The sequence below is a fragment of the Lotus japonicus genome, chromosome 3 (assembly GCF_012489685.1).
Source record: "Lotus japonicus ecotype B-129 chromosome 3, LjGifu_v1.2".
Lineage (NCBI taxonomy): Eukaryota > Viridiplantae > Streptophyta > Magnoliopsida > Fabales > Fabaceae > Lotus > Lotus japonicus.
Window position 1 is genome coordinate 20,138,735 of NC_080043.1, and position 17,899 is coordinate 20,156,633.

General features: G+C 35.8%; 2 protein-coding genes across 2 annotated transcripts; one reads left to right on the forward strand and one right to left on the reverse strand.

Moving 5' to 3' along the window:
• Positions 1-476: 476 nt before the first annotated feature.
• Positions 477-7,100, forward strand: LOC130709521 (uncharacterized). Its single transcript, XM_057558905.1, has 11 exons — positions 477-867; positions 1,872-1,967; positions 2,332-2,435; positions 2,680-2,957; positions 3,586-3,708; positions 4,241-4,329; positions 4,604-4,709; positions 5,063-5,160; positions 5,494-5,757; positions 5,923-6,006; positions 6,709-7,100. Exons 1-11 carry the CDS (start codon positions 778-780, stop codon positions 6,721-6,723), a joined length of 1,347 nt encoding a protein of 448 aa, XP_057414888.1. The 5' UTR covers positions 477-777; the 3' UTR covers positions 6,724-7,100.
• Positions 7,101-8,235: 1,135 nt separating this feature from the next.
• LOC130743625 (thiamine thiazole synthase, chloroplastic-like) lies at positions 8,236-10,921 on the reverse strand. The gene is made up of 3 exons (XM_057595862.1): positions 10,432-10,921; positions 9,195-9,683; positions 8,236-8,614 (listed from the first exon to the last, which is right to left on the reverse strand). Exons 1-3 carry the CDS (start codon positions 10,867-10,869, stop codon positions 8,447-8,449), a joined length of 1,095 nt encoding a protein of 364 aa, XP_057451845.1. The 5' UTR covers positions 10,870-10,921; the 3' UTR covers positions 8,236-8,446.
• Between the last annotated feature and the right edge of the window lie 6,978 nt (positions 10,922-17,899).

Here is a 17,899-nt window from a genome sequence, read left to right on the forward strand (position 1 = left end):
AAATAGAAAACTAATGGGGAATACAAGGAGTACTACCTCTATATTTTGATAATCTCCTAATAATATGAGAATCCTGGTGCATATATTTTGTTCCCGCGTGATATCTATCTGTTGATTCTGTTCCATTCCATATCATATTTAACCACCTAATCATTCTCTGCCTAAAAATAAGGCCAATTGAACATCTAAATTTATGTTCATTTCTATCCACTCTCAATTTAATTTGTTAAACAAGACCATTTGCTTAATTAAGTAAATGAAAAAGCCTTCTCTGGAATTTGGACAAAACCAAATTCAAAGTCATCATACAAAAATACACAAACAGAAAATATAACCAAAAATTTGGAAAATAAAAAGGAAAACAGGGGAGAGAGAAACACTTCAGTTTGTGTAAATTTACGCATTAAACGGCCATTGTTGAGGTCGTGAGGTTGTCAATCATTTTTGACAGGGTATTAGGACTTCTCTTCCTCACACACACTCACAATTGTTAACCCCACAAAATTGTAAATTCTAAAGAAAACAAAAAAATAATAATTGAAAAAAAGGACATTTTTTTTAGTTTTTTTTGGCTTTGGAGCTTGGTCTTCCCCTTGGCTGGATACCCTTTGAATTCATCACCAAAGATTATAAGGAAGAAGTTGAATTTTTCTTTGTTTTCTTCATCATTTCAAAGGGGTCCATCTCCTAGGTATGCTGGCAAGGATATTCATATAAAAAATATTGCTTTGTGATTTGCATTTTCATTTTCTTGAGCAATCTTTTGGGTAGCTTGGGATGTGGAGAGATCCAGGAGCTCCGGCAGATTCTTTCTATGAAATCCGCCCTGAGTGCACAGATGTTCCCAAGTCAAGATTTAGGATAAAGGTTTGTTTTTCATGCATGCATGCATTATTGGGTTGATAGAAATTATGGTCTTTGATTTAGGATTTATGAATGCATTTGTTCATTCAGAAAGTTTGAGTTTGTGAAGTTAATTAACTGCAACAAGTTTTTGTACATTTGGGATATTATTAATTTGTCATTGCTTATGATTATATCTTGAAACTTACACATGGATATTTTAGATGGATTGACTTGTAAAAAGATGATATGATGGTGTTTTATCAAAAATGAAAAGATTATGATTGTTGCCTTTAGGTTAGTTTCATAAGGATCTTGGGTTTGAAATGAATTTTGAATTAACTAATGTCATTGAGTATCATGTTTGATCAATTGGAGCCCATTGCATATACGGGGAATCCACTATTCAGAAGATACCTAGGGATGGGTAGCTCACATGGTTGAGCTAAGGGTAATTGTAGGTGAAGGGTCAGGGTTCGAACACTGAGGAGGGATAATTTGTACTAATTTACTAACAACTAACATTTGCCTATAGAAAAAACTATTCAGAAGATACCTTATCAAACATCTAAAAATTTCATAAAATCTATGATATTGTCACGAATGAAGGGTGCTTAATTGAATTAAATCATCAATGAAACTTAATATAAAGTAAAATAAGAAATGTGTTGAGATTAACAAACTATTACAAGATTAAAGGATGCAATGTATCAGCTGGTTATTAATGGATTGATTGCTTTGTTGGATAAGTTCATCACTTATCAAAGAAGGAAATTTGAGTACAAATAAAATTGCACTTAGTGATTTATGATGGTACAAGATAAATATCTAATTCCTAATTACTCTTGTTCGGTTTTCATCTCATGAAAAAGTAAAATCTATATTGCATACTTTAATTGGATAGTCTGCACCTTAATTCAGTATTCATATGCCTTCAGCTGAGAACTTGCAGATTTACTTAACTTTTGATCTTTTAACACTAATGTAGTGTTCTTTAAATTTGAACTTCTTTTTGTTATGTGCTCCAGGCTGGTAAAACTCTAAGTGCAAGAAAGTGGCATGCTGCATTTTCTCCCGAAGGGTATTTGGATATAGGCAAGACTCTAAGCCGAATCCACCGTGGGGTAATTGCAATTTTACAATTAAAATGGTGCTTTAATATGTTCAATGATACTAACAAAGTTTATTTACTCTCATAATTCAGTTTAAATGGCATTTCGGTGCATTAGGAAACTTGACATTTTCAGTAAAACTTGAGTTTCTAGTTCTGTCTGGTAATAAAATATGAGCTTGATTAATGCTTGAAAATTTGGAACTTAACTGACAACTTTTTGTTCCATAATGAACATGAACTCCTATTACCATGGTTGACATAAAAATGCATATAGATTTTTTTTCATAAGACTATCCAAGGTTTTCAGTGCCTGAGCTGAAAAGGTAGCTTGCTATAATCAAGTTGTCTCACTCTATTGAATATTTTCAAACCAGGGAATTCACCCATCAATTAGAGGAGAAGTTTGGGAATTTCTACTCGGTTGCTATGATCCAAAGAGTACATTTGAGGAAAGAGATGAGATAAGGCAGCGCCGAAGGTAATCATATTTTCCTTTTCATAATCCCCTCATTACCATCAGATTTTACATCCTAGAGCGTTTAGAATTCACTGCAATATATGAGGCTTGTGTCTTCCTTTAAAATATAAATGGAATGGCTATATAATGTTACTACATACTTGATATGCTATGAAATTTATAGATGAATAAAATTTATGTTTGTTGTATTTAGAATTCTAAATGTAATAGGTTACTAGTTGCATAACATTTCATGTATATATAGGACGCAATATGCTGAATGGAAGGAAGAATGCCGCCAATTGTTTCCTCTTGTGGGAAGTGGGAGATTTATCACTGCACCGGTGGTTACTGAAGATGGTCAACCAATTCAAGATCCATTGGTTCTATTAGAAAATAATCCAGACGGTGGAGCGATTGTACCTCCTCAAACTCCTCAAGATAATAATGGTATGGGACCTCCCAGCACTGACGCTGCAAATAAATTAGAGAAGATGACAGACAAAGGAGTAATCCAATGGATGTTAACTCTGCATCAAATAGGTTTGTGAATATTTTTTGGTTCTGAATTCATTGTAATATGTTTCTCCAATTGAATATTATTTACAAATTTTCAGCCATATCAAATGTAAAAGTTTTAGAAGGAAGCTTCCTCATTTCTTTTCTCCATAATCCATTGATCAACTTATATCATAGCAGGACAATAATCAAGTTAAATTTCTATGTTAGTGAACACTGATATAGAAAATTAATGCTTTTTGAATTGCAAATCCCCCTTCTGTCCCTAATCTGTTTTAAGTTTATATCCCTTTTAAGTAACCTTCCATTGTTAATTTCTTCCCTTCTATGTATCTTCTATAGTTTACTACATCTGCTTTAAGATATTAAGTGCTCTACATGATAGTTAGGAAACCTATCATTGAATAAATTTAAGAGAGTAAGTCCATGTTGCATAATTTCTAGTTACATGTCCATGTTTCAAATTATGCGCGGAATTCTTTTTGGTACAAATTAAATTTTATTTTGGGTTCGAACTGTGTTGGCCTGCCTATGAAATGCGATAAGAACCTTCAAACACTAGTTTTCGAAAGTTTCCTCATGTAGAAAGTTAAAATCCTATTACCATAAAATAATTCTCAATGATCCTTTTTCTGGTACATACATATTTCAGGTCTTGACGTGATTCGCACTGATAGGACACTAGTGTTTTATGAGAAGAAAGAGAACTTGTCAAAACTATGGGATATTCTTGCAGTTTATGCTCGGATAGATACAGATGTTGGCTATTGTCAAGGTCAGTCATTAGATATGTGATCCATTTGAATCTTATATGTTTTCCCTGTTTTGAACATTGACAAATACTATATTTAGAAGCTCCTATTGATTTCATTTCTGAGAGCTTATATGAATGTATAAGATAATTCCATGCGGCCTCAATTCCAAAGGAAGGACAATATTCATACAGTATTTTATTATTAGATAACTTATGGCAGTTGTACCATGTTTGGTTCTAGTACTGAGGGTTTTTGAAATAACCAAAGAGTTCCTTGATTTTTGTCAGGTTTTGATACATTTTTTAAAGTGGTCAATAAATACTTGATTATTAAGTCCTAGAAATAACTTTCATTGAGAACTAGAGACATAAGCCATTACCTATCCTCCACCTAATGGCTTAAATTTGTAGGATTTAGTCTATGAGGTGGTTTCAGGAGACTCATTTACATATTGGTTTTTTCTTCTGATTTACTTGCAATCTTGCAAGAAACTAAATCTGGCCATCATTTTCAACTAATGCAAGCTTCTCGCTATCATTATACATTTGGCAGGAATGAGTGACTTATGTTCTCCCATGATAATTCTTCTGAATGATGAAGCTGACGCGTTTTGGTGCTTTGAGCGTCTGATGCGTAGACTGGTAAACTTTATCTGTATGATTTATTTTACATTTGGCAATCTTGTTTAGTATGCTTTTTTTCTTGAAAACTATCAAAGCAAAAAAAAAACTATTATTGATCTTTCCTTCATTGTTTTATTGTTTGCAAATATACAATTAGAAGAAATTATGTAATGTATTTGAATATTTAACAATGACAGCTGAAAATAAATTTTTGTTTAAAGAGATACAATTTTTTACTGCATTTGAAATTTATCTTCATTTCTTATGATCTATATTGTTTTATTTCTTAAAGCGAGGAAATTTCAGATGCACTGATAGTTCTGTTGGGGTGGAGGCTCAACTGAGTAATTTAGCTTCAATTACTCAAGTAATTGATCCAAAACTTCATCAACATTTAGGTATTCCCTTGCATTCATTCTTCTGGATTTTTATTTATGGTCAAGCAAGTTATAGAATTTTATTACTAAGTTTGCAGTTTTTGTGTACTTGTTTTGAGAAACAATGATGAGATAAACATTAAGGGAAAGATTCTTACTCCTTGGTATCCACTATATCAATATATTTAAGTCAATTGGTGATTTATCATTTCATCTGTCATTATGATCATTTTTAAGCTGTCATTTCGAAGGTGTTGAATACTTTACTCCATGTAATAATAGGACTTTTTGTAATATTTTACTGCTAATTTTCACAAATTGATGCTTGAGAAATGGAAAATAACAATGAATTGTCTTTCAATGTTGGATCACAGAGCATCTTGGTGGAGGTGACTATCTGTTTGCTTTTCGAATGCTAATGGTTCTGTTTCGTCGAGAATTCTCCTTTTGCGATTCATTGTACCTTTGGGAGGTTTGAATAACTTTCTTTTTCCACTGATTTGTTCTATCTCATTTCTTCACTTTTTGCTTATAAAAAATGTTCCTCCAAAATGCATTTATAATTTCCAATTTTCATTATGTCACTACTCATGTTATGCTATTAGTGTTTATACTATTTTCTATTAGAAATTGTTTGGAGTCCATATCTATCATGGTTGGACTATAGTATAAACCAATAATTCCTACAAAACCACTGCAAATATAATTTACAATCCTTGAAATATTTATCAGATGATGATTGTAATAAGTAACTACTTCAAAACAGTTTATGGTGATTGTAACAACTAGCTGAAATAATTGACAGATGATGTGGGCTCTAGAGTATGATCCTGACATGTTCTGGTTGTACGAAGATGCTGAAGAAACTTCTGATAAGTCTGAGGAAGCGAAAGCGAGATTAAAGTCAATACGCCATTACGGAAAGTATGAGAGAGAAAATATGAAAAATGCATCAAAGAGTTCTGAAGAACCTCCTCTTCCCATATCTGTTTTCCTTGTTGCTAGTGTGTTGAAAGAGAAAAGCGCAACACTACTCCAGCAAGCACGAGGCTTGGATGACGTTGTCAAGGTTTGTAGTGTGAATTTTGCACTAAATTAGAATGAACAATTACATTGATCTAAATGATAAAATTAAAAGAAAAGATTGTTTTTTTCGTTTGACGAACAATCTAGTACTTTATTTTTTCATATCTCTTAACTTCATCCTCTGGCTGACTGATTTAATTCTTCTCAGATATTGAATGATGTAAATGGAAATCTAGATGCCAAAAAAGCCTGCGTTGCGGCACTGAAACTTCACAAGAAATATTTGAAGAAGGTACTGCCATTCTTTCTTCTGCTTTTCATATCTTCATGTTTCTATATAATTGGAGGAAGGTCAAAGTAAGTGATTGATCATAATGATTGATCCCTAAAGATATGATAGAACACTAAAGTAATAAAGTTATCTTGCTAGAGATATACCCCGTATTCTAAAACTACTACTACTACTACTCTTACCATCCTTGCCTGCTATTTTTTATGACTCATTGTGTGCAGCACTAAGCAAAAGAATAACTGTGACTGGAATATCTTTTTTCCATAAGCACTTATCGCATAAGCTCTTATTTATAAGCTAATTAATTTGATAAGCTTAATGAAATGAGCTTGAAATAGCTTATAGATAGGTATAAGTGTTTATTCGTATGCTAATCTATGCAGAAAAAAAAAAGCTCAAAACAGATAGGTCATAGGCTATTTTCATAAAGTTCACTCTAACACTGGCATAAACACATATGCTATGGGATAAGCTCAACTAAGTTATTCCATACGCAACATATGTGCATTAGGCTCTCTTTAGTTATTGAAGAAATATGTATGCTATATGATTGTGTCATATGACATATTCCACTATTATGTCTATAAAATGTTTATCATGTCTGTATATTACTTCTTTCTTAGTTTCATATCTCTTTTCTTATTTCCTTTATAAGTTTGTTTATCATCCTCTCATTATATATGGAATTTGCATTTGCTGCAGGCCAAGAAACCCTAGCACCAAACCCTGCTGCAGACATTTGATTTTTTGTTGATCATATATCACTTCCTGCATGGTGCCATTTATTTGGGAGACCATATTGGATGTCCTTAATAACTTTGGATTAAATTCTATAAAATTGAAAAAGGGTTCTAACCATAAAGTCTTAGCTGAAAAACAATTGTTGTATATGAAATTAATTTGATTTTTTTGTATATCTAAAAATAACAAAGGTTGTGCATGAATTTAGTCTGTTCAACCATGTACTCATACTTTGTAATCTATGTGACATGGGAAAAGAGGGATACAAGAGAAAAACAAAAAGTGATACAAGATATAATCATCCCTGTTGACAAAATTAATGTTGGCCTTCATCTCTTGCCTTCAAATATCTTATGATTTCTTGCAGCAAAGTGATATATGGTGACTGTCATTGAATGCTCAAATGAACAAAGTAACACACAAAAAAGGCAAAATAAGTTCAAATATCTTTCTTCTTTTTTCATGATGTCAGATGAATATGAAAGGGGTAGAGAGAGACCAAATAAAACAAAAGAAACAATGAAAATGATTTATTACATGATGTTTACTCCTATTAATTGGAACAGAAAGAGGTTAAAAAGAACAGTGAAGATATTTTAAAAAATGACCTCACTATCAATAATATCCCTTAAAATTTGTTTTTTTTATCGAGCTCAATGGTGTAGTGTGTTCTATGTAATCAATCTCAGCCAGTGGGATAAAGCTTATGTTATTGTTGTGGTATGATGTTAGACGAAATTATGTATCCTATTCAAACTCCATTGATCAACAAGATAAACCAAGGGGTTGATTTTTTCACCAATATACTCCATTGATCAAATAAGGGGGGAAAATAATGGAAGTGAGAGTAAATCAAACACTTGAACCAAGGGGGTTGATTTTGGAACCCTATTAGAGCAAATCTCACCCCCTTTAATGCAGTCAATTCCTATAATGTTCTCACATTCTTTCGTTACTGTGTTCTTAGAACCCTGTACACGTTTTACATTTGTGTTCCGGGTTATAAAAATCGAAACTAAAAACTATATATTTATTTCCAAGTTCTTAAATGCACGTTTTTGTGTTCCAAGTTGTCAATGAGTATTCTACAGAACTTCTCTTAAATCAAGAATTTTATTTCTACTTCGGATCTCTTCTCAAAAGAATGAGGTAGAAAGCTTAAGATCAAGTTACTCTTTTACAAGTTTAAGTTTATGAATTTGACTTTAATATGTATGCAGATTCACACATCTCATGTGTCTCATTAGCTAGATGTGTTCCAATATATTGTATGTGTTTTGCAGGTATCTTTTGTATTAAGCTAAAGAACTTGATGAGAACAATATGTAACAAATCTTCAGCTAGTCTTTATATTCTAACACAAACAACATGGCTGTTACTTCTATGCTATAGTTAGAGTCGAATCTTCCTTCAAATTTGAAGAAACAAATGTATTGCAAACTGCGATAGTTCATAACATGGCACTAATGAGAGGAGAAGTACAAGGAGTTGGCAAACACATCCATTCATGTTATTAACAAAAAAACAGCATACACTGTTCACATAAACCAACTCATCCATTTTCCATCATCACTTCTCACACCACTTTCTCGCTAACAAGAAGGTTATTGTACCACTTTCTCCATAACAAGAAGCTTATTGTCATTACTGGCTACGGGCACTGACACTATCAACAGAAAGTTAATTGATGCTAAATTGATTAAGCATCTGCAATTTCAGCAGATTCAGTAGCAGCAGCTAGGACAAGCTCTGGGTGGATCTTCCCTGCAGCATTATTTTTATCCACAGCATTGGGAAGCCCCAGTGATCTCAAGGCCAAATGTGCTGCCTTCTGCCCTGATATCATCATAGCTCCAAATGTTGGACCCTGCATTTTCCAATATGCCCCAAAACAATTAGTTTCTTGATTTCAATTTTCATTAAAGAAACAACTCTTCTTGGCTCCACCGGCCAAAGCTTACAAATAAAAGCCAGTCCAGATAAGAAAAGGAGGTAGTCTAATAAAACACCTCAACAATGAAATCAAAAGCTCAACCACTCCATAAACCAAACTAGTAAAACCCATCAATAGAAGTTTTCTTTTAACATTGCTCCTCTAATCAGACTAGTTTTAAGTTGGCTTCTCTCAAATAGATCAAAAGTATGTGCAGGTAATTATCACCGCCCTCCAGATAAAAAAAACACACGCACAAATAAAGTAACCAAAAGAAAAGTTGCAAAAGGGACAACAAAGATGCCACTGAGCATAATGGATTACTAAATGTTAAAGAGACTATTGGGTCCATGAGACCATGACCCTTTATAAAGAGAGTTGTCACTTATCTCATCAGACATGACTTCCATTTCAGTCCTATATCATCTTATCAGTATGCTGTATATAATATCTGCTAAGAGTCCCCAAAATAGTTTGATTAGTGGTTTTCAAACATCAAAAGTTGAGAATTTACCATTCTTGGAGCACCATCAATCTCAGCAACTTCCATCCCAGTAACAATCATTCCAGGCACAACCTCCCTGGTAAGCCTGACAATAGCATCCTCAGCAGTGTTCATGTCAAGGGCCTTCATTCCAGGCACCCTATCAATCAAACCAATGCTCTTAAGCCTCTTCACCCCAGTGGCTCCAAAAGGCCCATCATGGCCACAAGAGCTTACCACCACCTTGGCCTCCATGACATTAGGATCCATGCAGGATTGGGTGTCATGGTTCATGGAAACCAAAGCCCAGTTGGTGACAACCCCACCAACTCTCCCATTTTTCACAATCAAATCCTCAGCGGCCACAGCATTGAAAAGCTTCACATTAGGCCTAGCCAGCAGCTTGCTCATGATTGTGGAAGTGAAGAGAGCAGCATGCTTGATCACCACATAGTTGTCCTGCTCATCATAATCCACTCCAAGCTCATTCAAGAACAGATGTGCTGGCTTGCGCACTACCTGCACTCACATATCCACACATCATTAGTGTCACATTTTATCAAATAGCTAAATCACAAAAAGCAAAAAATAAAAATAAAAATAAAATAATCCTCTATTATGTGACAATCTTTGGTCCTGCTTTAATCTATCTTCCAATTGCTATCTAATAACAATTTTTTCTTGCTGATTCAAAATCTAGGTTTTCATCAAACTATTTCAATTTCTTCAAATTCATCATATACAATCACAACCACAACAACATAATGAGTGTCACATTTTATCAAATAGCTAGATCACAAAAAGAAAAAGAAAAAGAAAAAGAAAAATTCTTCTATTTTGTTATCTCATATGTTTGGCCATGCTTTAATCTATCTACCAATTGCTATACAATAACAATTTTTTCCTGCTGTTTCAGAATCTAGGTTTCCATCAAATTATCCAATTTCTTCAAATTCATCAAATTTTATTCAATTTCTTCAAATTCATCAAATTATTCAATTTCTTCAAATTTATTCAATTTCTTGAAATTCATCAAATTTATTCAATTTCTTCAAAACAGACCATCACAATCACACACAACCACAAAGTGAATCCACCGTCCAAATTAAAGTGATTACAATAAAAAATTACATGAAAAATTACAATTAGATGATTACAATAAAAAAAATTAAAGTGGTTCCAAATTCCAATTACTAGCATGATCAATGGTTACTACAATTCAATTTCCAACAACCAAAAACAAAAAAAGAGAAAAATCGATTGTTACCATGGCAGAGAAGAGTTGGCCACCGAGCCACGCGCCGCCACCGGGGCTAACAGATTGCTCAATGATAGCAACCTGGACGTTGGGGTTCTTACTGAGCTCGTAGGCGCAGGTGAGCCCGGCGGAACCGGCACCGACGATGACGACGTCGGTATCAGCGAAGGTGACCATGTCGGTCATGTACCTGCGCGTCATCTCGCGTGAGACAATGGACTCCTTGATCGGCGCAAATTTGAAGGATCCGAGATCATAGGGTGGAGGTGGTGAAGGTGCAGATGATGCAGCCATGGACATGCAGAGCTTCCTCAGTGAAGGTTTCATGGATTGGAAGGTGAGTGGTTTGTTGAAGGAGGAGAGAGAGGATGGGGTTGGGATTTTGGTGTGGAGGAATGAGGAGGAGGAGGAGGAGGAGGTGAAGGTGGTGGTGGTGGTGGAAGCCATGATCGGTGAAGGTGAGTGTGTGTTACTCTGGTTTCAGTGGAGTGAGTGAGTGAGTGAGTGAGTGAGTGGTATTTATAGTACAAGAAAAATTTATGAGTGACAATTGTCTAGGCTCTGCATGGAGGACACGTGGCAGATGAGTGGGAAATGGTCAAATGGATGGTAGATGATGATACTCATACTAGTTGTATTCTACTTATCACATGTGTTTCATTGCGGACCTAATTCTATCATATCATATCATATATTATATACTATTTTGGAAATAAAAAAGTCGCAACTCGCACAAGTGCGACCCTTTCATTTTATATCTTTCTTTATAAGTTTATCTATCATATTATAATTAGTAGGTAAATGATATCATATTTATATTTTTCTGATTATTTTAGTAATTTAAATATTAAATAATTCTATATTTTTGAAAATAGTTAATATATTAATATTGTATTTAATAGATATTAATGACATTGGAATAATTAACAAAAGTCAATTATGACTTTATTTGAAAATAACTAATGTATTAATTTGACATTTAATGATTTTTAATTACATTAAAAAAATAATAAAAGTTAATTGTGATTTTTCTACTATTAAGATATATGTTGACAAAGTCTTTTTTAATGATTATGGTTTTTTTTACATAACAAATACCAACTTTTGTTCATGATTAATGCAAATTCCGTTGACTGAAAAAAAAACAAAACAACATTGAATTTAATATCTTACGTTCAAAATGATATCAAATATGACATAAAAAATTGATATAAAATAGTTTTAAATTTTAATTTGGAAATTAACTCAAAAAAATTGTATTTTCAATTTTCGTATATACATCTGTAAGATTAAAATGGTTTAGATATATTGATTCAAAGCATAACAAATTAGAAAAAAATTATAATGTAACAGCTAGGATTAGAAAAAAAGACTTAAATATGTGATATATGTATTTAAAAAACAAAAGCGAAAGAGAAAATATGAAAATGTTTGATGTATGCTAACAAAATACTCTTATTTCATTCGTGCATGACGCATGATCAATAATAGTTGTTAGTAAATTAGTCCATTCACTAGAATTTAAACAATGGTCATTCACCCTGCAAAACTCCTTCACTCTTATTCCAATTGTTGCCCCATTAAAATGCGATTTGAGTTGTACTGACTCACTTAGGATTTGGATTCAAAATTTAAACCCAACACACCAGAAAATGTGGGTCAACCCCATTTTTCCTACTCTATTATGATGTCATAAAACTTATGTGAATTTTTTTAACCAATAACCAGTCCACGTAGGTTGTTACGTTTTTTTTTTTTATAAGCATGTAGGTTGTTACGTGGTTTTCATATCCGTTTTAATCCATAAAAAATTCTTCTCATCAAATATTGAGAACCCATTATTAGCCGGATCTAAAAACAAATCAAATTCATAAAATTGGAGCATTGAGATCCGAATTATGTTGGGGAGAGTCACGGCGAGGGCCCATGGACCAAGGCCGAGAGGAGACACCAAGGAGATATTGGACACCACATCTTAACCCAAAACCTTAAGGCATTAGGTTTATGGGTCCATATCCTTATAAACTCTCCCTCTTACCCACGAACCATCGGCTCTGATACCAGGGAGAGTTTATAAGGAGATGAACCCATAAACCTAATACCTTAAGGTTTTGGGTTAAGATGTGGTGCCCAAGATCTCCTTGGTGTCTCCTCTCGACCTTGGTCCATGGGCCCTCGCCGTGACACTTCCCAACAAATTATTCATTCCATCACTGTAAAATACATTGCTAAGGTGCCTATATTTATATCTTTGTCTTTGTTTCAGAATTCATGCTCTTATGGTATTTAAATATCCACATACTGTACATATATCTAAATTTGTGTCCTGAACTCATGGATGGAATCATTCTGGAATATCAGTTAACTGCTACAAATGGCATTCATGCACGATAATGGGAAACAGCAAGTGGCTTCTAGGGTCCAAAGTCAGCAGACCAGAGTTCAAGTGGGTTATAATTTTTCATCTTTCCCACTTTTATGTGAAATTTAGCCATCAAATTAAAACTCCATTTTTTTGTCACGATATGCGCATTATTAATGAAGGGGACCAGTTCCTATTTCCTTTTTAACTTTTCGCACTTGTGTATGGTCGAATCACTTGTGGTATCAAAATAAAACAGTTAAATGTTGTCGTTTTTCCTTTAAAAAGTAATTATCTTTGGGGTCATCTTTCATTACGATCTTTCTAGCTGAATCATGATGATTGTGAATTGTGATTTTTTTTTCAATGCGATTTCGCTAGCTGAATCATGATGATTGTGAATTGTGATAATCCTACACCTGATTCGTTTGGATTATCCATTAAGTGTGTGCAGCAGGTGATGTCATGAAAAGGATTGGTAACAAATAATTTTCTGTAGAGTCTAAACTGTTCATCTCGTGATTATAATTTAGTCTTCAAATCTAACTAAAATTTTCAAAGTACTTGTCTGAATATGGCATACCAAAATTTTAGTATCTATATAATGTTTCCAATTCCTTTAACTATTGATTTTTTTTTTAATTTACTTGAGTTTTTGGATTTATCAATTATTTTGTATGCACTGAAAAACTACAACCCTAAAAACAAATTACGAAATTGAAAATGAGTCACTTAACATAAGAGGCTCTAACTCATAGAACGGAGTATCACTTGGACACCAGGCGGAGGAGAGCGAGCCCCAAACTTTGTAATGCAATATGCCACAACATTACATTCACGATGGATCCGACGAATACACACTAATCCTTTGTAACAGATTATTAATCTTTTTTGCAACTAGAAAGAGACGCAGGCTATCGAGGTATTCCAAAGAAGCTAATAGGTCCTTGCAATCCACCTCACATGCGACCCTCCTGAATCTTGGACGCCAAGCCAACTCCAAACCATATCTTAAAGTCAAGACCTCAGCCACAAGAGGATTATCCCCTTGCTCGAACACCGTAAAACTCACCAGCCAACAACCATTCGCATCTCGGATCAGGCCACAAACATCAATATTATTCTCTTGCTCGCGAAAGTTGCCATCAACTTTCAGCTTGACATACCCCGCCATTAGTGGTTCTCATCTACTACACAACAATCCCTCCCTTCTGGACATCAAGGATCTTGCCCAACACTATCGCGAACTCATCATAATCAAGGTTTCTCTTCAAACACTGTATTGTCCCTCCACTTCAAATTTTCCCACACATCAGCGAGAAACTTAGAACTATTTCTCCCTCTAATCTGATCTGAAATCCATCCCACCAGATTATTGTTCTAAAAATTCCTCCAATAAAATGCTCTCAACCTCGTCCAAAGGTCTCGCGAATGAGGGCACTCGCGGAGGCAGTGGAGCGCATCCTCCACCATAGTAGAACACTGCGAATAAGTCGGGAAACTAGCCAAATGGAAACTTATTATCATTAATTTTCTGATTAGTTATTGATTTCTGTAATTTTATTGAATTTTTTTTTAGAAACTAGGTATAAATAAAAAGGATATACATAAAAATAATAATTATAAGCTATCAAATTAACATAACTTATGTCCCGTAGAATAGCTCAAGTAGTAGGAGCTGAGGGACATATGGTTGGGTAGGGGAACGTCCAGGGATCGATTCCTGACGGGTGCTATTTATCTTTCTGATGTACCAAAAAAAAAATTAACATAACTTATAGGTTGGTTGTCTTAGGGAGAGAGAAGGTGATGAATTGAGTGTTAACAATCTAAAATTAGACTAGTCATAGGTTGCTTTGGGGGAGGTTTCTCGTCTTTTTGTGGTTCGTTTGTGGTCCTTGTGGGTAGGTGATAGGCCAATTGGGTTGGGTGTTTCATTTTCTAGCCATTGCTGAATTGGTACATAATAAAGTTCTCCTTTAAAATATAGAAATGTACCACTTTTAAAATAGTGTAAATTTTAAAGGCTTGTTTGATATGTTGTGTTAAGTATGATAGTATAAAGAAAATCGAAAGTATATGATCAATGTGTTGAAAATAAGTCATTCTAACACAGGACAAAGTACAATGCCAACAATAAAGAGTAACCTACACCACGATCACAACAATCCTATCAAAGAAAAACCGAAAATACGCAAATCTGTAAACAACATATAAAGACAATGAAGCATAACACGCTAGTTTGGATGTCCATATCCACAAGACCTCCACTAAACCCAACAACTTCGGGCATGAGAGCACCAATTCACTCTGACTTAGCAAAGGAGCCAATAAATTACGACAAGAGAGAATAACTCTAGATTACCAACAGAAATGACTTCAAGCGTGACAACAACAACTTCATGACCAACACCAGCAGCAGCGGCCCCCCGACCCCAGAGAACCACACCCACAATCTGACTCGGACGGACCAACAACCCATACTATGAGAGACCTCATGAAGCATAACACGCTAAAGACACCTCATGAAACATAACACGCTAGTTCGGATGTCCATATGCACAACACCTCCACTAAACCAGCAACTTCGGGCATGAGAACACCAATTCACTCTGATTTAGCAAAGGAGCCAATAAAGTACGACAAGAAAGAATAACTCTAGATTACCAACAGAAATGACTTCAAGCGTGACAACAACTTCATGGCCAACACCAGCAGCAGCGACCCCCCGACCCCAGAGAACCACACCCACACTCTGACTCAGACGGACCAACAACCTATACTATGAGATCTGAGCAAGAGTCGTGACCATAACAACCCAAAACAATTTCATAGGTTAATCTTGTCTCGAGTAATGGGCGCTCAAGAGACAGAGAGGAAAACCATTGAACAAAATGAGGCATAAACAACAGCAAGGGTGGTTACGACGCACATAAGAGAAAACGACGATTCAATGATTTCAAATTGTCCAGCGTCCTCCATCCTACTCCTCATCTTGTATGTGTCAACAAATGATAACATAGAAAAAATACAACTCAGTATTGAAACAACAATCACGAAATGAATTGAATGAAAGGCAAATAGAAGGTAATATCGAAGGAAGAAGCACAATAAATCTGGAAGATGACGAGGGCATGGTCTAACTACGACTGCAACAACGGTTAGAAAAGGAGAGGCGCAACTCCTTAATCTATAAATAAGAGGTTCCATCTGAAACCCCCGAAGATAAGGGAATTTGCAACCAAACCCGTGTTGAAACCAGCAGCGAAAGGGGTACAACAGTGGTAGAGGAGAGGCGGAAAATGAGGGCGAACCAGATCTGAGTAGCGGGTGAGTCACAAAATATAGAACGAACGCCACTGCCACCGTTATTTCTACCACAGCTGCGCTACAACATTGCCGCCGCCACAACCAGAACTAACTATAATTTTTAACAAGATCACTTTTTATCACTCGATCATAAACCAAAAAAACTTGATGTCATATTAGGGCTGTCCACCGGTCGGGTTCGGTCAGATTCGGGCCCAAAAAGCTCCATCGACCGAACCCGCATGAGACAAAACTGGGCCCATAACCGACCATGAGTTGTGTCGGTTTGGGTCGGTTTCGGGTTGGTCGGGTAACGGGCGGGTCGAGCGGGTTTGCAGAGAACAGAAAGATGAAGAGCGTAAAACCCTAATTTGAGTAATTTCATTCAATTTCATCAACCAAATTAACCAAGAACAACATACTGTGTCAGATCAGATCTAGAGATACCATTACCAACTTACCATGAAGTCAAGAACAAGTTTTTTCCATTGCTTTTCTCATGCGAAAGAGAATGTTCACTTCATCCTTGCAATTTCACATCAGAATCGATTGATGAAGATGAGCAAACTCTTTCGGATCAGAGAAGCATGGAGGATGAAGCGATTTCAGAGGCTTAGGGTTTGAGATGTGCGATTTCTAGGGCTGTCCACCGGTCGGGTTCGGTCGGATTCGGGCCCAAAAAGCTCCACCGACCGAACCCGCATGAGACAAAATTGGGCCCATAACCGACCATGAGTTGTGTCGGTTTGGGTCGGTTTCGGGTTGGTCGGGTAACGGGCGGGTTTGCAGAGAACAGAAAGATGAAGAGCATAAAACCCTAATTTGAGTAATTTCATTCAATTTCATTAAGCAAATTAACCAAGAACAACATACTGTGTCAGATCAGATCTAGAGATACCATTACCAACTTACCATGAAGTCAAGAACAAGTTTTTTCCATTGCTTTTCTCATGCGAAAGAGAATGTTCACTTCATCCTTGCGATTTCACATCAGAATCGATTGATAAAGATGAGCAAACTCTTTCGGATCAGAGAAGCATGGAGGATGAAGCGATTTCAGAGGCTTAGGGTTTGAGATGTGCGATTTCAGAGGCTTAGGGTTTGAGATGTGTGAGGGTTTGAGATGTCTGAGATGAGATGTGTGATGAAATTATTGTGGTGGAGTGGCGGCCGAGAGGATAAGGAGAAGGGTGGTGGCGGAGAGGATGAGGAGAAGGGTGGTGGCGGCTAGGGTTCAGAGTTTGGACTTTGGAGAGAAGAAGAGGAGGAGAGGTTGGGACGGCTAGGGTTTGAGAGGGTGAGGGAGGGTTAAAATAGAGTATTTATAGTGGGTGGGGTAATGGGCTAGGGTTACTTCTGAAGCCTTTTTTTTTTGTCAACATGGATTTTTTTTCCCTCCCCTCTCAAACACAATGGGCTGGGTAGTTGGAGTTTTTTTTTTATCCCTATTCGGTCGGGCCGGTCGGTTCAGAACCCAGACCGACCCCGACCAAACCAGACCGGCTAAAACCGATTTTTTTAAATTGCAAGACCCGAGAACCGACCCGGCCCGCCCGAAAAGCCTTTTTTTTGCCACGGGCCGAGCGGTTTCGGGCGGGCCAAAATAAGTTGGACAGGCCTATGTCATATATAGCTTTTTAGAATTCTTATTCCAAGTAGGGTTTGAGAAATTGGGTTTCACCAAGTACCATTTAGGCCACCTTTTTTTTGCCACGGGCTGAGCGGTTTCGAGCGGGCCAAAATAAGTTGGACAGGCCTATGTCATATATAGCTTTTTAGAATTCTAATTACCAGCAGGGTTTGAGA

Bases quoted from the DNA above. Each gene is read 5' to 3' on its own strand.
- LOC130709521 (XM_057558905.1), top strand. From the start codon at position 778: ATGTGGAGAGATCCAGGAGCTCCGGCAGATTCTTTCTATGAAATCCGC. The intron at 3,709-4,240 runs GTCAGTCATTAG...TACATTTGGCAG, and splicing joins AGATGTTGGCTATTGTCAAG to GAATGAGTGACTTATGTTCT. The intron at 4,330-4,603 runs GTAAACTTTATC...TATTTCTTAAAG, and splicing joins AGCGTCTGATGCGTAGACTG to CGAGGAAATTTCAGATGCAC.
- LOC130743625 (XM_057595862.1), bottom strand. From the start codon at position 10,869: ATGGCTTCCACCACCACCACCACCTTCACCTCCTCCTCCTCCTCCTCC. The intron at 9,684-10,431 runs GTAACAATCGAT...ATGTGAGTGCAG, and splicing joins GCCAACTCTTCTCTGCCATG to GTAGTGCGCAAGCCAGCACA. The intron at 8,615-9,194 runs GTAAATTCTCAA...TGGAAAATGCAG, and splicing joins TTGATGGTGCTCCAAGAATG to GGTCCAACATTTGGAGCTAT.